Source organism: Canis lupus, chromosome 24, assembly GCF_048164855.1.
Source record: "Canis lupus baileyi chromosome 24, mCanLup2.hap1, whole genome shotgun sequence".
Lineage (NCBI taxonomy): Eukaryota > Metazoa > Chordata > Mammalia > Carnivora > Canidae > Canis > Canis lupus.
The window spans coordinates 22,058,280-22,083,128 of record NC_132861.1 but is presented as its reverse complement, the minus strand read 5'-3'; the positions used below and the strand labels follow the sequence as shown (position 1 = coordinate 22,083,128).

General features: G+C 35.4%; 1 protein-coding gene across 15 annotated transcripts in view; it reads left to right on the top strand.

Annotated features, from left to right (window-relative positions):
• The window catches only part of NEK1 (NIMA related kinase 1), a 228,597-nt gene that overhangs the window by 159,888 nt on the left and 43,860 nt on the right, over positions 1-24,849 (top strand). For 12 of the 15 annotated variants that reach the window (XM_072795954.1, XM_072795955.1, XM_072795963.1 and 9 more), the window contains 2 exons: positions 17,791-17,967; positions 21,526-21,646. In XM_072795954.1, coding sequence (XP_072652055.1) covers positions 17,791-17,967; positions 21,526-21,646 — 298 coding nt within the window. Of the gene's footprint in view, positions 1-15,333; positions 15,404-17,790; positions 17,968-21,525; positions 21,647-24,849 lie in introns of those variants that run through there. The other 3 variants (XM_072795971.1, XM_072795962.1, XR_012016397.1) reach the window with 2 other exon arrangements.

The following is a 24,849-nucleotide window of genomic DNA, read 5'->3' as shown; positions in this document are numbered from 1 at the left end:
TGAGAGACTCAGAGAGAGAGAGGCGCAGAGACACAGGCAGAAGGAGAAGCAGGCTCCATGCAGGGAGCCTGACATGGGACTCGATCCTGGAACTCCAGGATCACGCCCAGGGCCAAAGGCAGGCGCTAAACCACTGAGCCTCCCAGGGATCCCTTCCTCTGACTTTCACATTCAGTGTTCTCCATGTGTAGAATGGAAACACTTATTAAGGATTGTTTTGTGGATTTAATGAGGAACATAAAGGACCTGCAATGTTCTTTAGTCTTCCAATCTTTATGTCACTTTCTCATCAATTTGATTGTCTTAAGTTCTTTTTGTTAATAGAAGGGCTCACGTGAACAATACAACCAAAGATTTTGCATGTTCATAGCAATTTGTCTTAAGACTTTCTTCTTTTTTTTAATGATTTATTTATTATTCAAGAGGGAGTACATGGTGGAGAGGGGCAGGGGGAGAGAGAGAGAATCTCAAGCAGCCTCCCCACTGAGCCTAGATACCACACACACCCCAACACACACACAGGGCTCATTCTCACCACCCTGAGATCATGACCTGAGCCAAAATCAAGAGTTGGACGCTTAACTAACTGAGCCACACAGGTACCCATTAAGACTTTATTCTTGAAGGTCAGTTTGGCTGACCTATAAATCTTTGGCTTGCATTTCCATTACTTGAATGTCTTACTATGTAAAAACCCCATTATATTCTGGCATAAAGTATAGCTATCAGAAATCTGATGACAGTCTTACTTTCTTTTTCCTATAAATGATTTGGTCTTTTTGCTTGGGTATTCAAAGGGTATCTTTCTTTTTCCTTAAAGGCCTTTTTTTTTTTTTTTAAGATTTTATTTATGTATTCATGAGAGACACAGAGAGAGTCAGAGAAATAGGCAGAGGGAGAAGCAGGCTCCCACTGAGCTACCCAGGTGTCCCTTCCTTAAAGTTTTTTAAAATATTTTTTTCTAGTAGGTGCCTGTGTTTTGTTTTTTTTTTTTCTTCTAATAGTTACTTTTGTTTTAGAGTAATTTGGGGCTCATAGCAATATTGAACACAAAGTACAGTTTCAGTATATCCCCCTCCTCCAACATATGCACAGCCTTCCCAGCCATCAATAATCCCCTTTCCAGAGAGGTGCATTTGTTAAATTGATGAACCAAAACTGACACATTATGATCATCCCAAATCCATAGCATACATTGAAGTACACTCTTGATATTATACTTTTCATAGATTTTGACAAATGCCACCATTATGATATCATACAAAACAGTTTACTGCCCTAAAAAAATTCCTGTGTTCAACCTATTTATTCCTCCCTCCTCTCAAACTCCTAGCAACCACTGATCTTTATATTCTCTCATTAGTTTTGCCTCTTCTAGAATGTCATGGTTGAAATCATACAATATGTAGACTCTTCAGACTGGTTTCTTTAGTCAGCAATATACATTTAAGTTTCCTCTATGTGTTTTCATCGTATAATACCTCATTTCATTTTAGTGATGAATAATACACAGTAGGGGGATATACCACAGTTTGTTTATATGGGTTATTCAATAGGTTATTCACCTACTGAAAGACATCTTGATTGATTCCACGTTTTGGCAATTATGAATAAAGCTGCTGTAAGCATCTGTGTGTAGGCTTTTGTTTAGACATAATATTTCACTTCATTTGAGTAGATACCAAGTAATGTGGATGCTGGATCATGTGGTAGTATGTTTAGTTTTTGTTTTTTTTTAAGATTTTATTTATTTATTCATGAGAGACACAGAGACAGAGAGGCAGAGACACAGGCAGAGGAAGAAGCAGGCTCCATGCAGGGAGCCTGATGTGGGACTCGATCCCAGGTCTCCAGGATCACACCCTAGGCCAAAGGCAGGCACTAAACTGCTGAGCCACCTAGGCAACCCATATGTTTAGTTTATAATAAACTGCCAAGCTGTCTTCCAAAGACAGCTGTGCCATTTTGCATTCCCATCAGAAATGGATGAGAGTTTCCGTTGCTTCACATCCTCAGCAGCATTTGGTGTTGTCAGTGGTTTTATTTTAGCCATTGTATTAGTTGTGCATCGGTATCACATTGTTGTTTGAATTTGCAATTCCCCTTAAAAAAATGTTTTTTTTTTAATTTGCAATTCCCAAATGGCGTATGATGTGAAGCATCTTTTCATATGCCCATTTGCCATCTGTATTTGTCTTTGATGAGGCATGTGTTCAGATCTTTAGTCCATTTTTAAAATTGAGTTTTTCGGGTTTTATAATTGTTGAATTTTAAGAGTTCTTTGTATATTTTGGTTAACAATGCTTTAAGTCTTTATGTCTTTTGTAGCTATTTTCTTTCAGTCTGTGGTTTGTCTTTTCATTTTCTTGACAGTGTTTCATAGAGCAGAAGTTTTAAATTTTAGTGAAGTGTGGCTTATTCTTTCTTTGGATTGTGCCTTTGGTAGTGTATCTAAAAAGTCATTACCAAACTCAAGGTCATCTAGACTTTCTTTTGTGTTATAATTTTGCATTTTGCATTTACGTTTACATTTACATTTGTGTTCGATTTTGAGTTCACTTATGTGAATGGTGTAAGGTCTGTTTCTAGACACTTTTTTGGGGAAGGGGGCCTGGCGTGTTCAGTACCATTTATTGTAGAGATTGTCTTTTCTCCATTGAATTGCCTTTGCTTTTTTATTAAAGATCAGTTGACTATATTTGTATTGGTCTATTTCTGAGCTATGTTTTTTTAATTGATCTATTTGTTCTTTAACCATTACCATACTGTTTTGATTACTGTAGCTTTATACTAAGTCTTAGATTTGGGTAGTATCATTCCCTGAACTATATTCTCCTTCAGTATTGTGTTGGCTTCTCTGGGTCTTTTGTCTCTCCACATAAACTTTTAGAATGAGTTTGTTGTTATCTGCAAAATAATTTTCTGGGATTTTGACTGGGATTGCATTGAATCCATAGATCAAATTGGAAAGGACTGAGATATCTTGACAATATTGATTCCTATCCATGAACATGAAATATCTCTCTACTTAATTTTTCTTTGATTTTTTTTCATTGGAGTTTTATACTTTTTCTCATGGTGTGTCTTTTTAATATGTGGTTTCCAATGACTTGAAGTAGAGAAGGCTACAGTTTTTTTAATATCATTTTGTGTGACAGCATGGATTGCGGTAAAGTCTTCTCCCCCCCCCCCCCCCAATTTTAGGAAAGTATTGTTGAATTACAGTTTTTCTGGTTTTCTGTTACTTAAGTCTATTTTAGGAACTTCTATTTGTATTTTTGATATTTTTCATCTTTCTTTAGTATCTGTCACTTTATTTTAAATCCTTTTTTTCACTTTTTAAAATTAAAATTCTTTTCTCTGTTTACCTTTTATAGATCTTAAGACATTGTGTGGGGATCCCTGGGTGGCTCAGCGGTTTAGCGCCGCCTTTGGCCCAGGGCGTGATCCTGGAAACCCAGGGTCAAGTCCCACGTCGGGCTCCCTGCATGGAGCCTGCTTCTCCCTCTGCCTCTCTCTCTCTGTGTCTCTCATGAATAAATAAATTAAAAAAAAAAAAAAGACATTGTGTGTTTTGTGTAGATGCTCTTGTGTTTATTCTAGAATATTTATAAGATTTTTTCTTTTCTAGTCTTTACTCAACTGCATCATTTATGATTATTTTCTCATTGTATTTTATGTTCTCTAATGTCCTCTACCATGTTCTTAATTTTACTAATAAATGTTTAAATAGTTTATAATTTTAGGTTTTTTTGTAGGTTTTAATTATCTATGGCAGTGATTCATAACTGAGGCTGATTCTGCTCACACAGGACAGTTGGTATTTTTGGGAAACATTTTTGGTTATCTACTGGGCACAGGGTATTATAGGTATCTAGTAGGTAGAGGCCAAAGAAGCTGGTAAATCCTCCACCATGCATACTATAATAAGTGCTCTCCAAACAAATACTTATCTGACCCAGTAGTGCCAAAGTTAGGAAACAGCAGCCTTTGGGGACATTACTCTACTTCTTTACTCTGTTTTGTTCTTAAAACTTGGACAGAATTCAACAGTGACCCTCTGTTACTTATTTTTACATGAAATTAGTTTTACTAAGATTTAAGGAGGGTAGAGCGTGTCAAAATAGCTTTTCTAAAGTTCATAGCTTAGAGCTTCCTTTTCTGTTATTTTCATGAAGTTTTTAAAAATTATAGCCTTGTAGTTTCTGAGCTCTTCTGTCTCTGCTTCTGTCCTATACTTTTCTCTGTCTTTTGTTTCTATTATCCCTGCACAGATCAATTTGGATCCTCCTACCAGCAATTTCTCCTGAGTGTGAGACTTTGTTCTAAAAGGGAGCTTCAATTGGTTGGTTTTGAGAATTTTCAGGACCCAGACTTCCTCAACCCTTTCCTTCTCCATTGACTCCTTCAATTTACTTGCAAATTAAATGTATAAAAACTATTCGCATTTCAGCTGCTTTTATTAAATTGACCCATCATGCTTGTTTATGAATAATCACTGGCTATTTTGAGGATTCTTTTGATCTAGGGTCTATCAGGTACCCTTCTGTTTCCCTGTTTTGTACAGATGGTTTTACTACATGAGTTTTTGAAGGCTGTTAGGGCTTTGGTCCCTTTCACGTGTAATTGGGGGTTTGTGAGGATACCTCATCACCTAAATTTGGTTTATAAGCTATTCATGGGTATAGAGTTCTGCTTTCCTGACTTTTTTCTGTTTTGTGCAAGGATTCAGAAAAAATAAAAAAAATTAAAAAAAAGAACAAAACAGCATTCTTCCCAGAATTTCTCCATTTGTCTATAAATATTTGATCCATGTATGTTGCTTTAAAACTTTTTCTCACATTTGACTCTTCTTTCCTTCTAAATATGTAACACCTACAAACCACTGCCAGAGAAAATAATTGATGAGAGATGCTCACTTATGATTTTTCCTTTTTTGTAAGGTGCTTGTGGTATTTGGGTATCAAGGTTTTGCTGACCTTATAAAACAATTTGGGGAATATTCCCTTTTTTCTATTTTCTGGAAAACTTTGTAAAAAAGTTAGTATCAGTTTTTTCCTTAAGTATTTGGAAGAATTCAGCTATGAAGTTTTAGGGACCTGGAGTTATCTCTGTAAGAAGATTTCAGTTATGGATTCCATTTATGTTGTAATATCTTTTGGATGTTTAGATTATTTGCAAATACTTTGCATTTAATTTGTTAATATTTTGGAGTCTTTCTAGTTGTCTTTTTGTTATTGCTTTCTAGTTTCATTTAATTGTGGTCACAGAACGTCATACTGTGCGTGATTTTCATCTTGAAAGTTTTGAGACTTGTTTTATTGCCCAACTTATGGTCTGTTTTATTCAATGTTTCATATGTACTTGAAAAGTTGTTGGGTGTAGTTGTATGTATGTATGTATGTATGTTCTTGTCAAATTGTTTAATCAATATATTATAATTTTACTGATTGTTTTCCATCTGGTTGTTGTATTAGTTACTGAGAGAAGAGTGTTAAAATCTCCAAGTGTATATGTGTCATTTTCCCCATTTAAGTCTGTAGAATTTTGCTACTTGAGCTAAGTTGTTTAGTGCATAACAATTTAAATTGTTGTGGTGATTGTTTAGATTGTTGCATTATATTGCTTAGGTGGTTACATTGACCTTTTTATACATCTCCCTATTGACCATTTTTATTATTATGACGTAATAAATAATTTTATTTTTAGCAACATTACTTCTTTCAAAGTCTACTTTATCCCATGTTATATAACTACAGCAAGTTTTGGTTAATATTTGCTTGTTATATCCTTTATCTTCTTTTAATTTCTCTGACTCTTTATATATATTTAAATGTGACTCTTATCTCAAATCCAACCTGACCATCTTTGTCTTTTCATCTAAGTGTTTAATTTATTCATGCATAATGAATGATTTCATTATCATGAATGGTTTGCTCTTTCATCTGTGTACAGCGTTGCTATGTTTTTTTTTATCTGTCCCATCTGTACTTTGTTTCTCTATTCTCGTATTTCATTTTTTTATTCCTCTCTTTGGACTAATCAGGTGTTTCATTTTGTTCTTCCATTTGGTTTTAATTAAACATTTTTTTATTAACTCTTTTGTTGTGATTCTAGAGATTACAAATTGTATCCTTAATTCTACCATAATGCTCATTTAGATCTACCTTAATTTAATATTTATAATGCTTCTCGAAGCATGTATGAGCCTTTTAACAATATTATGCTATATCTTTTAACCCTTTTGCTTACTGTCATTAAATACTTAACTATCATATATTTTATTTAATTCATAAGGCATTATTATGCTAAACAATCAATATTCACTTTACACTTATCCACATTTTACTCTTTATAATATTGTTTATTCCTTCCTGAGATTACATACTTCCATTTGATATCTTTTTCCTTTAAATTGCCTTTAGTATTTCCTGTAGTGCAGATCTGCCCTGTATTAATTCTCTCAGCTTTTGTTTGTCTGAAAAAATCTTTATTTCACCTCTAGCTTTAAGGAATATTTTTAGTGTATACCAAACACTAAGTAGATAAAGTTTTTTAAAGGGTGGTGTTGTTTTTACTTTATTTATTTTTGTTCTTTGTACTTAAAGGTGTCCTTACATTTTTCTCCTGACATCCATAATTATATGTCATTTATGTATCTTAATTTTGTTCCTTTGAAAGCAATATGTTTTTCTTCAAGCTTTTTTAGTAGTATTTCTTTGATTTTCAACATTTTTACCATGATATTCATAGCTATAGTTTTCTTTGTCTTTAACCTGCTTTGGGTTTTTTTTTTCAGCTTCTTAAACCTAGATGTTGATAATGGTTTTTTTCAATTTGGGGAAGATTACATTCATTAGATCTTTCTATATTATTTCTGCCCAGTTATTTCTGTTTTTCTTTTTGGACTCTGGTTACACTTAGACCTTTTGAATTTGTCATTTTTGTTATGCTCTATTCTGTTTTATTCATATTTTCTTCAGTATGAATACAGGCATACCTCTGAGATATTGTGGGTTCAGTTCCAGACCAGTATAGTAAAGCAAATGTCACAGTAAAGCAAGCCAAATGAATGTTTCAGTTTCCTGGTGCATATAGAAGTTATGTTTTCACTATACTGTAGTCTGTTAAGTATGTAATAGCATCTGTCTAAAAAAAAGCAATGTATGTACCTAATTTAAAAATACTTTATTGCTAAAAAATACTATCATCTGAGCTTTCACGAGTCATCATCACTGATCACAATGCACCATAGCAAATACAATAATAATGAAAAAGTTTGAAATATTGCTATTACCAAATGCAACAGAGACACAAAGTGAGCAAATGCTATTGGAAAAGTGGCAACAGTAGATCTGCTTGATGCAGGGTTGCCATCGACCTTCCATTTGTAAAACATGCAATTATTTGCAAAATGTAGTAAAACAAGGTATGCTAACATTTCTGATGATCTGTCATTTCACTCTGTCTTCTATAGTCTCTAACCTTCTGCTGTCTCTAAATGAATCCAGTGAGTTCATAATATCAGATACTGCCTTTTTCTTTTTTTTAAGATTTTTCTTTTCAAATTATTTGATAGAGCACAAGCAGTTGGAGTAGCAGGCAGACAGAGGGAAAGAGAAGCAGACCCCGTGAGCAGGGAGCCTAGTGCAGGGCTTGATCCCAGAACCCGGAGATTATGACCTGAGCTGAAGGCAGACGCTTAGCCAGTGCCTTGATAACACATTTTTTTCAGTGCTAGAATGTCCATTTAATATTATTTTATAGATTTCATTTCTCTCTTGAAAATGCCCATAGGCTTATCCCTTTGGCCCATCTCTTTTTTTTTTCTTGAATATATTGCAAAGTTATTTTAAAAGTTATATTAAACTTGATAAATTTAATATCTGAGTTATCTATATATGTTTCTTTTATTCTTCGTTCTGTTTCTGTTGTCTCTATTTTTCTTGGTTTTCAGTCATTTTTTTGTTTTTTTATAAAATATGCTTTATGACAGAAGTTAATAAATTTCTATAAATTGTGAGATTATAGCTATTCTAGGCTTGATGAGCCCATATGAACCATATTCTTCTTTTAAAATTTTTCTGCAGGGGTGCCTGGGTAGCTCAGTCAGTTAAGTGTCTGACTCCTGGTTTCAGCTCTGGTCATGATTTCGTGGTCATGGGATCAAGCCCTGCTTTGCATTCCATACTCAGTGTGGAGTCTGCTTTAGCTTCTCATTCCCTCCGCCTCTGCTCCTTCCCCTGCTCACTCATGCACATGTGTGCTCGCTCTCTCTAAAATCAATGAATAAAATCTTTAAAAAATGTTTTTTCTATAGCACTTTAAAAATGTTAAATCCATTTTTAGCTTGTAGGCTGTGCAAAACCAGGATATAGGTTATAATTTTTGTACTTGTATTTAACAGTATTTGATTGGATGCCAGACATTGTGGTTGAAAAACTTAATAGCCTCTAGATAATGTTACCTTTCTTCAAAGATTAGATTTTCTTCTTAAAAATAAATAATGCCAGCAGATTACCTTGACACTGTTGAGGTTTATATTAGATTTTTGTAAATGGTCTGTTTGATGTTGTGGTATTTTTTAACTTATTTCAACAGGTAATCCTTATTTCTACACCTTGATCTTTCTGAGATCTCAACTAAAAGTTATGATGTTTACCAAGTTTCCTTTACATCTGTGGGGCTTGATCTCTAATCTGTCTCACAGATACCACCCAACTACTCAAATCTTTCCTCAGCATTGTTCTCCTAGCTGCTATTACCTGCTGATTTTTCTTGGAGTGTTGCTGTATGCATGCATAGTTTGGGAGTTAGCCAAAAATAGAGGGGATTTTTTTAATTGTTGTTTTATCTTTGTTAGAGGACTTTTGCATGGATTTAAAAGTTGCTTATTGGTGGCTCATTTCCATGATTTTGTCATTCAAGTCTGAGTCACTTTAGTAGCCTCTGACTTCTGAGCCTGGTAAAACTGTTACTTTCTGCTTGTAGCCTGTGCTGATATTTAGAAAATGCCTTCAGCGAAAAGCTGGGATGAAGTTGAGTTCATCTCACTTATTTACCTTCTCTCAGTTGTGGTCCATTAGTCTTTGCCTGCATCAGTTAACCTACCAATGATTTTCATATAGGTTTTTTTGTTGTACTTTTTGTCCATAATTTCTACTTATTTTTAGTGGGAGATTAATCCAATATGAGTTACATTATCATGGCCAGGAACAAAAGTTGCTCTGCTACATTTTCTTTAACTGTTTTTTTTTTTTCTTGACTATAATATTATATTTTCACTGTTGTGTATTGTCAAAATACCAAAAACTATACTTTAGGAAATTGAAATTACCCATAACACTACTACCCAGAAGTTATGTTTTAATTAATAACATAAATTTGTTTTTTAATTTTAAATTTTAGTTATTATAAAAGTTATCTGTGTACATAATTTAAAAGGCCAAGTAGCTCAGAAGTTTTTTTGTTTTTGTTTCTACCAAAAAAAGCAGTCCCTAGAACTTACTCCTTGTCTTATATTCTGCTTCCCAGAGTCACTCACTTTCAGCTCTTTTAACTCTTTTTTTTATTTCTCCACATAATTATAAGCAGATACTTTTACTATTACTTCTTGATTTATTAACCCCCCCCCCCCAGTTTTAGGCAATTACATTGGACTTCTTATTTTAGAAGATAAGGATTTAGCTGTCTCTTACCCATTTTTTCCCTCTTGATCTCAACATATGCATCTACACATACCAATCTTTTTTTTTTTTTTTTTTTTTTTTGGGTACACATACCATTCTTACATCCTCGAAATATGATTAGAATTTTGGTTAAATCAACATACAGTATTGATATTGTTTTTACCATGAATGTTCTTATCAAAGTCAGATATGTTGTACCATGACTACTTTTTTTTGCACAGTATTTCATTATCCCTTTAGTGAACAATTATTTTTTGCTTTGTTTTTCACATACTTATTTCTAGTTTGTTGCCATACTTTCCCCTAGATACGTTTAGTTCTTCTCAGGGCATCCAAATACATTAGGTATTGTATCGGTATAATCTTGGAAGCATTTCTTTGGAATCCCTCTGACTCCAAATCAGACAAGTTTTTCCTTTGGACTGCTATAAAGAAGTCATCCTGGCCATTCCCTTAACTTGTCCATTGTTAGATTTCTTACTGCTTTGTTTTTCTTGATGTAATTCCACATTTTGTGTGTGTGTGTGGCGTACATGTTTAAGAGAAAGAGATAGAAACCATATGTGGTGAAAATTGCTACTCTTCTGCAGTATCTAATTTTCTCTTCCTCCTTTTTAGTAGTAGACTCTCCCCATGCCCACCATGGGTTTGGGTGGGCACATGACTGTTTATGCAGAAACTACATTTCCCAGCTTCCTTTTGCAGCTGGATGTAGCCATGTGAACTGAAGAGGTTGTATTCAAAAGTAAATATTCAGATAGCTTTTACTTTTTTTCCAGCTAAATTGCAGTATGATTGACAAATAAAAAATTATATATATTTAAGGTATACAACATGGTGGTTTTATGTAAGTATACCTTGTGTGATGATTACCACAATCAAGCCAGTTAACCTATCCCATCAGCTCAGATAGTTAACATTGTGTGTTTGTGTGTATGTGTGGTGAGAACACTTAAGATACGCTCTTTTAGCAAATTTATACAAACCATACATTATTAAGTGTAGTTAACCATTCTGTAGATCTGAGAACTTACTTGTGTTATAACTGAAGGTTTGTTTATGCTCTTTACCAATATCTTATTTCTCCTACACCCAGCCCCTGGCAACCACCATTCTACTCTGTTTCTGTGAGTTCAACTTTTTTAGATTCCACATAAACATGATACATACAATGTTTGTCTTTTTGTGTCTGGCTTATTTTACTTAGCCAGGGGATAATGTCCTCCAGGTTCATCGACACCATCGCAAATGGTAGGATTTCCATATATCTTAAGGCTGGATAGTATTCCAGTGTATGTGCCACATTGTCTTTACTTATTCATATACTGACAGGTTGTTTTCATGTCTTGGCTACTATGAATAATGCTGTAGTGAACATGAGAGTGCAGGTATCTCTTTAAGATACTAATTTTGTTTCCTTTGGATATAAACCCAGAAGAAGAGTTGCTTCTATGGTAGTTCTATTTTTAATTTTTTGAGGAACCTCTATACTGTTTTCCATAATGGCAGGACCAATTTCCAGTTCCACTTAACGATATACAAGGGTTCCTTTTTTCCACATGTTTTTATCAGAATTTGTTATCTCTTAACTTTTTTAGAACACTTGTATTAACAGGAGTAAATTATATCTCATTGTGGTTTTGATTTGCATTTCACTGATGATTAGTGATATTGAGCACCTTTTCAAATACCTGTTGACCATTTGTATGTCTTATTTTGAGAAATGTCTTTTCAGTCTCTTTGTCCATTTTTAATTGGTATCCTTAATTGTAGAAAATTAGTTTCCCTTTTTTGCTATCAAGTTTTAGGAATAGAAAGTTCTTTATATATTTTGAATACTAGCCCCTTACCAGGTATATGGTTTGCAAATGTTTTCTCTCATTACATAAATTGCCTTTTCATGTTGCTGATTGTTTCCTTTGCTGTGCAGAAACAGTTTGGTTTGTTACAGTTCCACATTTTTAGTTTTGATTTTTGTTTCTTGTGCTTTTGGTGTCTTATTCAAAAATTCCTTGCCATGATGTATATGCTCTTTTTAGAGGTGCACATTCAAGTGTCTTGCCCATTCTTTCATTGTTACTGTTTTCCTTTAGTTTCTAGAAGTTCTTTGTATATTCTAGCTGCAAGCCCTTTGTTAATTCTGTGTGTTGTAAATTTATCTTGTCTTTTAGTGGCTTGTCCTTTCACTGAATGGCGCATGCACACACACATACACGTGTTTTTTTGAAGAACAGAAGTTGTTAGTTTTATTATAGTCCAATTTATTTAGTCCTTTTCTTTTCTTTTTTTTTTAATTTTTATTTATTTATGATAGTCACAAAGAGAGAGAGAGAGAGGCAGAGACATAGGCAGAGGGAGAAGCAGGCTCCATGCACCAGGGGCCCGACGTGAGATTCGATCCTGGGTCTCCAGGATCGCGCCCTGGGCCAAAGGCAGGCGCTAAACCGCTGCGCCACCCAGGGATCCTAGTCCTTTTCTTTATAGTTTAAAATATAATTTGTCTGATCTGATAATTACTATTCCAGCTTTCTTTTTTTTTTCTTTTGAGGTCCATAGGCATGATAAATGGTTCTCTACCCCCTCATTTTCATTCTGGAGGGTGTCTTTGGGTCTAAAACTGAGTCTCTTGTAGACACCATATGGATGGGTCTTGCTTTTTTTTTTTTTTTTTTTTTTTAATCTAATCTGATACTGTGTCTTTTGATTGGGACATTTAGACCATTTACATTCAGAGTAAGTATTGAAAGAATATAATGTCTTTATATTACCTGTACAGTCACCATTTCTGTATATTGTCTATGTTCTTTTTTGGTCTATGTTACTTTTGGGGTGTCTCTTCACTTAAAGGATCCCATTTAGTATTTCTTGCATGGCTAGTTTAATGATTTCAAATTCTTTTCATTTGTTTGTCCTAGAAGCTTTTTATCTCTCCTTCTACTTTGAATGACAGCCTTAATGGATGAAGTATTCTTGGCTGTATATTTTTATCATTTAGCACCCTATGTATATCATGCTAGCCCCTTCTGGCCTTTCAGGTCTCTTTGGATAGGTCTGATGCCAATCTAAGGTTTCTACTCTTGTGGGTTACAGACCTCTTGTCCCCAGATGCTTTTAGGATTTTTCTCTTTGTCTCTGAGATTTGCAGATTTCACTGTTATATGTTAAAATGTTGACCTATTTTTATTGATTATTGAGGGAGGTTCTCTGTGCCTCCTGGACTTAAATGCCTGTTTCCTTCCCGAGATTAGGTAAATTGTATACTATAATTTGCTCCAATATGCCTTCTGCTTCTCTCTCTTTTTCCTCTTTTTCTGGGCTCCAAATTTTTCTAACGTTGCTTCACTTTATGGTATCACTTATCTCTGTAATTCTCCCCTCATGATCCAGTAGTTGTTTATCTGTTTTTCTCAGCTTCTTTATTCTCCATCATTTTGTTTTCTCTATCACTAATTCTCTCTTCACATCATTTATCCTAGCATTTTGAGCCTCCATTTTTTCCTGCCTTTCATTAACAGCCTTTTTTATTTCAATCTGATTAGATTTTAGTTCTTTTATTTCTCCAAAAAGGAATTCTCTAGTGTCTTCTGTGCTTTTTTCAAGCCCAGCTAATATCTTTATAATCATTATTCTGAACTCTAGTTCCAGTATTGTATAGCCATAACGATTAGGTCCCTCGCAGTCAGTATTGCCTCTCGTTCTCTTTTTTGAGGTGAGTTTTTTCCATCTTGTCATTTTGTGCAAAGAAAAATAAATGAATGAGGGAACAAAATACTAAAATGGCAACAACTCCAGAGAAATATACACCAAACAGGGTGGAGGGTGGGGGTGACTGGGTGGCAGGCACTGGGGGGGGCACTTGACGGGATGAGCACTGGGTGTTATTCTGTATGTTGGCAAATTGAACACCAATAAAAAATAAATTTATTATTAAAAAATAAAAATAAAAATAATAAAAATAAATAAAAATAAAATAAAAAGATAAAAAGAAATATACACCAAACGAATCAGAGTTTCAAAAACGAAAAAAAAAAAAAGAGAGAGAGAGAGAGAATACAATCAGGTGAATAAAACACAGCAGTACACTGGATCCTGTGTATTTTGGTCTGTTTGTTAGAATTCTGAAACTGAATCCCAAAACTGTAAAGAAAGAAAAACATATATGTACAAAAATGAAATTAAATACATTGAAAAGATAGACTGTATCTGTAAAAATGAAAATTAAAAAAGACTTGGGACACCTGGGTATCTCAGTGGTTGGGCATCTGCCTTTGGCTCTGGGTACAATCCTGTGGTCCCAGGATTGAGTTCTACATCGGGCTTCCTGCATGGAGCCTGCTTCTCCCTCTGCCTCTGTCTCTGCCTCTCTCTGTGTCTGCCATAAATAACTAAAATCCTTAAAAAAAATTTTAAAAATACTTTTTTTTTAAAGATTTTATTCATTTATTCATGAGAGAGAGAGAGGCAGAGACAGAGGCAGAGGCAGAGGGAGAAGTAGGCTCCCTGCAGGGAGCCTGATGTGGGACTCCATCCCAGGTCTCCAGGATCAAGCCCTGGGCTGAAGGCGGCGCTAACCCTCTGAGCCACCTGGGCTGCCCTATAAAAGACTTTACAAAAAAGAGTTGATAAAATAAGAAATTGGTTGAAAGGGGAAAAAATTAAAATTGAAAAACTAAGGAATCATGAGAAAACTATGAATTCTGTATATTATTTTCCCCTACCGCTAGAGTTTTGCAGTCTGTGTGATTGATAAACTTGGTCGTAGCTGGATATTCTTGCTGATCTTCTGGGGGAGGAGCCTGATGCGCTGATTCTCAGGTGTTTTTGCCCTGGGTGAAATTGTACTGCCCTTGCCAGGGAGCCAGGCTAAGTAATCCACTCTGGATTACTCTATGTGGTTTTTGTTCCTGAAGGCTTTCCAGGCCTCTTAAAACAGTGAGAATGAAAATGATGGCCTCCCAATCTCCAGCCCTAGGGCCAAAAGCTGCCCCACCCAACTACTCAGTGCGCCCTCAGAAAAACACTCACTCCTGTCTCCCTGGTTCCAGTCTGCTCACCTAGCCTGTGACTGAGCATTTCTGTCTCAGGCACACAACCCTGCTTTGAGTCTCCAAACCTTGCAGACTCCTGCAGCACACAGCCACACTGCTCCTCCCAGGGGAGGGAGGAGGCTCTTGCTGTACTTCTGCAGCTTGCTGGGCTCCTATTTGGAGAGCGGTGATCCAGTGGTGCCACAGTTCGTGGTTTATGGCAACCCCCATCTGAAAACTCACTCCTCGACTTGCTGATTGCAGCCAATTTCCCTCTCTGATGCCTGAGAACTCTGCCATGTTCAGGCACCCCTTTTCTTTCTGTGACCCTGAGACCACAGCGTCCCTTCTAGGAGTCTGCCCATCCTCTCCACCTGAGCAAGCACCTTTCAGGCAGGGACATCCCTCATAGGAACAGTCTACAAGTTCTGATTTTCTGCTCAGCTGCTATATCCCTCTTCCGTAGCCGACTGACAGAGGCTCCTTCCCCCTATGGTTTATCTTCCGATACATCCCCTCAGATTCACTTCTCCATACCTCCTACCTTGCAGTAAGTGGTCACTTCTATTTGTTGAGTTGTAGTAATTCTCTTGTTGGATCTCTGGTTGAGTTCACAGGTGTTCATAATGATTTATAACTAGCTGAATTCCTGGGACCAGACAAAACTTGGATCATCTTGGAAAACTGGTAAATTGATTCTTACACAATGTGTGTATTTTTGGCTTTATTTGATGACATTTTTCCTATTTCCCTTTCAGCTGTTATTTCTAGTTAAAATAAGCTATTCTTTATTTCTGTGTATCTGTGTAAAATTTTATATGCAGACACCTCACCAAAGTATTTTTTTTTTAATGTATTAAGTTTATTCTGGGATGCCTGGATGGCTCAGTGGTTGAGCATCTGCCTTTGGCTCAGGTTGTGATCCTGGGGTCCTAGGATCAAGTCCTGCATTGGACTCACTGCATGGAGCCTACTTCTCCCTCTGCCTGTTCTCTGCCTCTCTCTCGCTCTCTCTCTCTCTCTCTCTGTCTCTCATGAATAAATAAATAAAATCTTAAAAAAGAAAAAGTTTCTTCCCTTAAGATCTTAGATCTTCCAAATGTGCAGGTTATATCATCAGAGGTAAGAACTGGTGTTTTTTGTCCAATATTATTCTGATTTTTTCTTTTTCTTCTTACTGCATTCATTAGACAATTTAAAGCAATCTTTAATATGGTATTAAGTGCCATCCTTGTTCCTGATTTTTAATAGACATGATTTTAGAGCAGAATGGTAGGCTGAATGAGCAAAAACACAGATGTGACCTCTGCCATAATTTGTTGATGAGGGTTGGTGTAGGGAAGATATGCAACACATGAGCAACACTGTAGTTTTGTTCTTGATTTGACTAAGAAGAGGTAATATAGCTAAAAAATACCTGTACATAACTTGCTTCCCTAAGGAAGTTAACTAGATGCAGTTCCTGAATGTTATGATAGGACTGCAAGCAATACAAAGCACTCACTTAGCTTTAGTAATAACAATTGGAAATTGAGACCAATAAGCAACCTGTTTTTCCCCAACCATTTCAGCCATGTGTGTGCAGACATAATACACAGAAAATTGGATTCATAAGCAGTTGAGATTTCTTCATGTGGGTAGATAAGTTAAAAATGTATGTGAGAAAGTGACTTTTAATGATGGACTTTAGATGGATTTTAATGAGGATGATGGTAGAGAGAAAACATGATAGGATCAGGGCATTATAGGTAATGGTTGGGTAACATTTTTTAAAGTTAGGATAGTAGAGGGAGATAAGTAGAAAATAAGATGTTAGACATTAAAAGGTAGAATATTGAACATTGAAAATGTTGAGGATGGGGTGCCTAGGTAGCTCAGTCAGGTAAACATCTGTCTTCTGCTCAGGTCATGATCCAAGAATCCTGGGATTGAGCCCCATGTGGGGCTCCCTGCTCTGTGAGGAGCCTGCTTCTCCCTCCCTTCATCCCTTCCCTCTGCCCCTCCCCCTGCTCATGCTTTCTCTCAAATAAATAAACAAAATCTTAAAAAAAAATAAAGAAATTTTAAGGAGCTGTAGTTAATGACAAGCTCTCTAAGATATGATCAGTGGAGTAATGAGGTAGGGTGAAGATAAAAATCATTGGAGAGGAAATGAGAAGCCCAGAGATTTGGAAGAATTATTAATGGAGATCTGGTGATTAAATTAGTTAAGATAGAATTAATGTTGGGGAGATATTCCGACTGTGAGTTAGAAAGTAACATATTTAGGGAATGAATAATCTGGATATTTTACAGATAACTGCAATAAGTTATTCTGAGGTAAATGCATTCTCTCCTGGCATCAGTTAAAAGCATGGGAAATTAAGGGGTGCCTGGGTGGCTCAGGTAGTTGAGTGTCCACCTCTTGATTCCAGCTCAGGTCATGATCTCAGGGCTGTGGGATCAGGCTCCTCGGTGGGGAGTCTGCTTGAAATTCTCTTCCTCCCTCTCCCTCTGCCCCTCCCCTGACTCTACAATAAATACATAAATCTTTTTTTAAATAAAGTATGAAGGGATGCCTTGGTGGCTCAGCAGTTGAGCGTCTCCTGCAGCTCAGGGTGTAATCCCTGGGTTCAGGGATCAAGACCCACATCAGGCTCCCTGAGGAGCCTGCTTCTCCTTCTACATGTCTCTGCCTCTCTCTGTGTGTCTCTCATGAATAAATAATACAATCTTACCCAAAAAAGTATGGGGGTTTCTGAGCAATTAGAAGTTAATGAGCAATTACGAGAAATGAATAAAAATAATTAATGACTTAAAATACAACATTGTGACACATAAGTGTTAGTTTTAACAAAAGGGAAAAGAAAGTAAACCATATGCTAATCATCCTAAAAATCATTATGTATGATTAAATTGAAATTTAGGTATCATATACCTTAATCATTAATCAATTTTTAATACATAACAGAACTTATTCAGTAATTACCTGTTGTAAAAATGCAATTTTTGAATTTTGCTATAAATGCTGTTACAGGTAAAATTGAAGTTATTTTGAGAATGTAGCATGATCTTTCCCTTTTTTGTTATTTCAGAGATTTCTCCTGAAAAGGAGAAGTATAAATCTTTAATTACTGGAGAAGAAAAAGTAAAATATATCTCACCTGAAATGGATTCATCAGCTGCTGTTGATTCTTCTGTTGAAACGAACAGTCCAGAGTTTAGAGAGTCATCTCCTCAGATATCATTGAAACCAGAAGGAAATGTGGATGGTATTTTAATAGCTCAAAATGAGCTCTATTTAATTTGATAATACTTTAATTTCTTCTGTATAAACAGGCCTTTATAAACAGATTACCAAAATATGTGTATATGTTTGTGTAATTCATCTCAAATTAGGTTCATTGTTTTTCTCTGTTCAATAACTGGTCTGGATTTTTTTAATGCCCCATAATAAATCGCCCTAAAACTTAGTGTTAAAACAACACTATTTTTATTCTATCTCATGATTCTATGTGTCAGGAATTAAGTCAAGGCTTGACTAATGTATTTTTATAATTCATGTCCTTTTTGTCTCTGGAATCACTTGGTGGTATTCAGCTGGAAGCCTTGTCTGATGGATTCAAAATGGCTTCAGTGGTGTCTTTGCAGATAGGCTGTGTTCACCTGGGACCCTCTTCCTCTTCATGTAGTCTCCACACCTTTCCATACACTCTTTCTAGCAAGGTAGTTTGATGTCTTATATGGTGGCCCAGGGCTCACAGATCCTAGGCAAAAGCTACTTATACTTTTAAAAACTAGTCTCAACTGACATTGTATCACTTCTGCCATACTTCATTGGTCAAAGCAGTTACAGGTTCAAAGGAGATAAAACAGAGCCTACCTCTCCCAAGTTAAGAGTGTTAAAGGATTTGCAGCCGTTGGTAATCTGCCATGGTTTGGCATTGACCAAAAATTATTTACATTTTTCTCCCACATGTAAATACGCTCACCCCATCTTAAAACCTCATTTTGTTTTAGAGAGAGAGAGTGCCTCACATGGGCAAGGGTAGGGCAGAGGAAGAGGGAAAGAGAATCCTAAGCAGGCTCCACACTCAGCATAGAGCCAGACCTAGGGATTGATCTTGCAACCTTGAGACCATGATCTGAGTCAAAGTAAAGAATCAGATGCTTAACTGGCTGAGCCACCCAGGCACCCCAAAGTCTCATCTTATTATTTAATATAAGGGCTGAGAGCCTAAAGTTGTTATCCAAGTCAGGCCTATGTAGAGATGAATTTTCTTGGGTACAGTTCTTTGAGTACAGTTACTCTCAATCTCAAGACGTGAAAATGAAAAAGATAAGTTACTTGCCTTCTATATATCTAACAAACAACAGTGAAAGAGAAATGAAGACTCCTTTTCAAAGACAAGGAAAATGGGGGATACATATGATCATAGATCCATAGAAATTCTGAAAGCCAGCCAGGCATAGCAATGTCAGCTTGCTTCCTTTGCACCAAAAGTTGGTACCCTCAAGGGCTTCTCTAAACTGTATCTTTCTTTCCTTTTCAATCCAAGCTGGTGGTGTTTCTGCAAGTTTCTTAGTTGTGTTTTTGTATGAATGTTATTAACATTCACTACATTTAACCATTCTCCTTCCTTCTCCTTTGGTCCATCTCTTCCTTCAGTTGCCAGTCCTCTTGAGATTCTTAGAAATCCTTTTAGACAAGAGGAGAATCTGGGAGACAAAGAGAGTCTGGGAGGCACGTGTTTAAATCTTTCTGTGCCATAACAGAAAGTCTTATGTCCATACACTTGACTTCATTTTTGACCAGTAAAGTCTGCCCTAAGGCCATGTTTTCCCTTAAGAAGTTCTTGTTGCCTGGAAGGAATTAACTTGGACTTTCTCTTATAAATTGTCCTCATAAACTAAACAGTTCTTTCTTCAACTAATCTGTCTCTTCTTGAACTTTTTCAGAGGCTTCTTTAGAAGTTAGCTGGAACTTTTAACATTCTGCTTAGATAGCACCGTAGCTAGATCATTGACTCTCTTAGGTATGTTTTCTGTCATTCTTGTTATTCCAGGCACTGTATTTTCTGCCACTACATAAACAAGAATCTCCTTTTCTCTAGCCTCCAGAAACTTTTTTTCACTGACCAGTCTCTCATCAACAGTCTCCTTGAAGCACTTGTAACTTCTGCCTGCTGCCAAGTCCCAAAACCAGTACACATGTTTTAAACTTTGGTTATGTTAGCACCCTATTTTCAGATAGGAAATTCTGTTTAAGCTTTCTGTTGCTTCAAAACAAATATTCCCAAAACCCAGTGACTTAAAATAACTTATGTTATGTCACGTTTTAGTGGGTTAGGAATTGGGAAAGTCTCTTCCATGTGTCATCAGTACCACTCTGGTATTCACCTGTCAGCTGGGTTATGCTGGAAGGGGTGAGATGATGTCATTCCCATGCTGGAGTTTCAGCAGGGCCTGTTGAGCTGATTCCCTTTCCTTGTTTTAGTCTTAGGAACTTGGTATGTGATATTTCCAGAATAAACTTTCAAAGTGGCTTAGGCTTCCAGAGTCCAGTGTAGAAGCTGCCAAATTTCATGAGGATGAGGGCTGGACTTGGCATAAGTATTGTGCTCAGTTAATTAGGACAATCACAATGCCAGCCCGAATTCAGGGGAAGGGAGAAGTAGAGGCCATCTCTAGATGAGAGGAATGTCAGAGACCTTGCTATATGTATGACCATCTTTAAGTCACCATGGTAACTTAGTCTTATGTATTAGAATTATAGTTATTAGGTACCTTATGCCTTAAAAAAAAAAAAAAAAAAAAAGAAGAAGAAAGAAAAAGAACTCTGGGACACCTGGGAGGCTCAGCGGTTGAGCATCTGCCTTTGGCTCAGGGTGTGATCCGAGGATTGAGACCCACATCAGGCTTCCTACATGGAGCCTGCTTCTTGCTCTGCCTCTGTCTCTGCCAATCTCTCTCTCTCTCCCTGTGTCTATCAAGAATAAATAAATAAAATCTTAAAAAAAAAAAAAGAACTCTGTTAGACATATAGTAGAGGCTATACAGCCTAGTACAAGTCAGCAAACATTTCTTACAAAGAGCCAGACAATGGATATTTTAGACTTTGAGGGTAATTTACTCACAAATCTAGTTTGTAAAATAAGTCATATTGGTATAGCTTAAGGTGCTAATGAACAGTTACTAAAAAATAACTAAAAGTTTTTTTTTCCCCAAATGCTTACATCATACAAGTAAACAAAAAAAAATCATTTGAATAAAGGATAAAAACTTTAAGGACTGGTAAATATCAACTATCTATCTAAATAGGACGGGCTAATTGGAAACTTTAAGAACAGAGAATGAAAGATTATATGGATACCAAAAAAAAAAAAAAAAAGTGGTGGTGGTGGTGGCTTAAACAAGAGCATTAAGGGTCGCCTGGGTGATACAATTGGTTAAGCAACTGACTTTCGGTTGTGGCTCAGGTCATAATCTGGCAAACTTGAGATCAAGTCCCTGCTCAGTGGGGAGTCTTAAGACCCCCCCCCCCCATACTTAAAGGCACTCTCTCTCTCAAATAAATAAAAAAATAAAGAGCTCTCCAATCTAAATTGGAGAGAAAAAAGAGAAATCAGCATATGAAAACAAACTCTTCTCGTTAGTATTTTTCAGAAAATATCAACCAGATTGTTAACAAGATTAAAGATCTACAGATAAAATATTTAATTTTTTGTTATGTTAGCCTAAAACTAGGTAATGATAATTTATAGAACATTTATTCAAATATCTATACGTGGATTTTGCTTTGAGACATGTTTATTGTTTTTGCTTTTCAGAAGCTGATGACTTAGAAACAGAAGTTCTGCAAGAGCCAGGTGGAGCAAACAAAGATGGTAGCTTGCCATGCACGATAATTGATGTGTGGATTAGTGAGACAAAAGAAACAAAGGAAACTGAGTATGTTACTTTGTTTTTCTTAAATTTCAAAACCTGGATCCCTTTTTGTAATACTTTTTTAAAAAAATACTTTAATAACCTAATACTGCATTATAACAACTTATAAAACAATTTAATTTTTGGAGAGATATAACTTTCATGTGGTTCAGAAATCAAGTATAAAAAGATATAGAGTAGAAAGTCTCTTTCCCAATTCTGTCCCCATCCAGCAGATTCCCATGGTCTCCCCCTTCCAGATATTTTTAATTTATACAAAGCAACAATGTATAGTCTCCCTCCCCTTTAAATAAAGTTATTAGTATAACATATACAGTATTTTTACCTTTTTTATTTTTAGTCAGTAACCTAGGAATTTTTTCATATTAATCCATAGAGAACTTCATCTTTTTTTCTTATTTTATGGCTCTTAGTATTCCAATTTTAGTATATGTGCTGCCTAAGCGAGCACTAAGCTTAGTATTCCATTGTATGGATAATACAAGTCAGTAAGTCTCTTACAGTAACTTATATTGTACATCAATCAATATTTCAAATGAAGTGGCAATTAATCTTTTATATAAGGTCATTTTGCATGTATATATGTATATCTGTAGGATAGATACATTGAAGTACAATTCCTGGGTCAATTGCGTTTATAATTCAGTTATTTTTCTTCCCAGGGTTTATATTAATTTACATTCTCAGGAAGAATATAGGAAACTTCCCATTTCCCCCAGCCTTGCCAAACTTATTATAATACTAAAGTTTTTTTTATTTTTGCCAATCTCATAGGTTAAAAAATAGTATCTTGGTTTGAATTCTTAGATTATCCATTTCGTTATTGGTAAAGTGAGCATATCTTTCAAATGTTTGTTTCATTGTATTTCCTTTTCAGTGAGTTCTCAGTATATATCTTTGACTCATTTTAAAAATTTAGTTGTTGGCCTTTATAAATTAGTAACAACTTTTTAAATATTAGAGACATTTGCTATGGTTATTATGTGGGTTGCAAGGCCATTTATGTTTTACTTTTTTGCCATGCAGACGTTTTTGGTTGTTTTTTTTTTTTTTTTTAATTGTCATGTTTACCTGGATTTTAATCATCATTCAGAGATACTTTGTTTTTTCCAAGATTCTCAAAGAATTTTTCAATCTTTTTTTCTAGTACTTTCAACATGGGCACTTTTTACATTTAAAACTTTGATCTATTTGGAATTTATCCTGGGGTATAGATTTTGTTTTTCTTCAGATGGCTACCCAGTTGTCCAGTTGCATTTATTAAAAGGTTTATCTTTCCTGCACAGATTAAAAATGCCACTTTTAATATGTACTAAATTTTCTTTATTTCATTGTTCTTTTTTAGTTATCTTGGCTATTCTTGCTTGTGTAATATTTCCTTTGAATTTAGAATTTACTAAATTTACCTTCCCCCCAGGAAAAATATCAATTGGTATTTTTTGGGGGTGGTAAATTCATAAATTAACATACAGAAAATCAATATGTTGTGTTTTTTCTATCCAAGGAGGAATATGGTGGGCCTTTCATTCGAATAAATTTTGAGTATTTTTATAGTTTCCGTCATTTAGGTTTTACACTTTTATTGGTAAGCTTATTCCTAGATACAGTTTGGTGGTTTGGTGTTTGGTCCCTGCTCTTCTGTGAGATCCTGTAACTAGTAGGTTATATATATGAAAGCTGTAGATTTCTTTATATTGAATTTGTACCCCCACTATCTTATGGATATATGCTATTGTTCATGATAAATTTTCAGTTGAATCTTTTGCTTTTTTCAGATAAACAGTCATATCTTATGAAAACAGTGATGATTTTATGTCTTTCCAGTTTTTTTAACAGTTTTTTTGTCTATAATTGCCTTGGTTAGTATCTTTTATATAATGTCAAATATTGGAAATAGGGTGTATCTTTGTGTTGTTCTTGACTTTAGTGAAAATGATTGTTGTTAACCCTCATTAGGCATGACTATCTGTACTTTTTAACCGATATAGGTATTAATATTTTACCAATTTTTTAAAAAGTCAGGAATGAATTTTGTCAAGTGACTTTCAGCCTCTATGGAACTGTTGTTCATATGAAAGTTTTCCTTTATTTACCTGGTACAGTTAACCTTTGAACAACACAGTTTTGAGCTACATGGGTCTTCTTATACATGGATTTTTTTTTTAAATGAATATATTGGAAAATTTTTTTGGAGATTATGGCAACCTGAACAAACTTGCAAGTAAACTGTGTAGCTTGGAATACTGAAAAAACAAATTTAGGTATTTTAAGAATAGAGCATATAATACATATAATATGCAAATTATGTGTATATCAACTGTTACCAGTAAAGCTCTAGTCAACAGTAATCTATTATTAGTTAAGTTTTGGGGTAGTCAAAATTTACAGGCACATTTGTGACTGCATGGAGAACTCAGCCAGCACCCTATCCCCCCACATTGTTCAAGGGTCAACTGTATAATTAATTATATTAATAGATTACCTAATATAAACCATCCTGCAAACCTTAAGTAAACTCTTCTTGGTCATGACGTATTATTTTAAGGTACTTATGTATTTTAGGATTTTTGTATTAATACTTGCAAGAGTCATCTGCACTTCTTGGTGAGAGATTAGGAATTAGATGTGTTGATACATTGCCAGCACACATAGGAATTGGGAGACCAATTTGGAGATCTGTTTGCCAACTTTGTTAGATTAAAATGTGCAAATCCTATAATAATGCATCTTTTATATTTTGGTATGTACTCGAAGAATACTCACACATGGGCACAAAGAGAATGCATATGTAAGAATGTTTATTGTAGGAGCATCATAAAAAATAATTTGAAAGAGTAAATCAGGACATTATTAGAACATTATTAAAAATGAAGTTTCTGTATACTACATTGTGGATAGTATATAGTACTTTAAAGAATAAAAGGTAGGGGATTCCTGGGTGGCTCAGTGGTTTAGTGCCTGCCTTCAGCCCAGGACATAATCCTGGGGTCCCGGGATTGAGTCCCACTTCAGGCTCCTTGCATGGACCCTGCTTCTCCCTCCTCCTGTGTCTCTGCCCCTCTCTCTCTCTCTCTTCCTCTCTCTCTCTCTCTCTCTCAATCTCTCTCTCTGTGTTTCTCATGAATAAATAAAATCTTTGTAAAAAAAAAGAATGAAAGGTAGTTTTATGTATTAATATGGAAATATAACCTAAATATCAAATGATA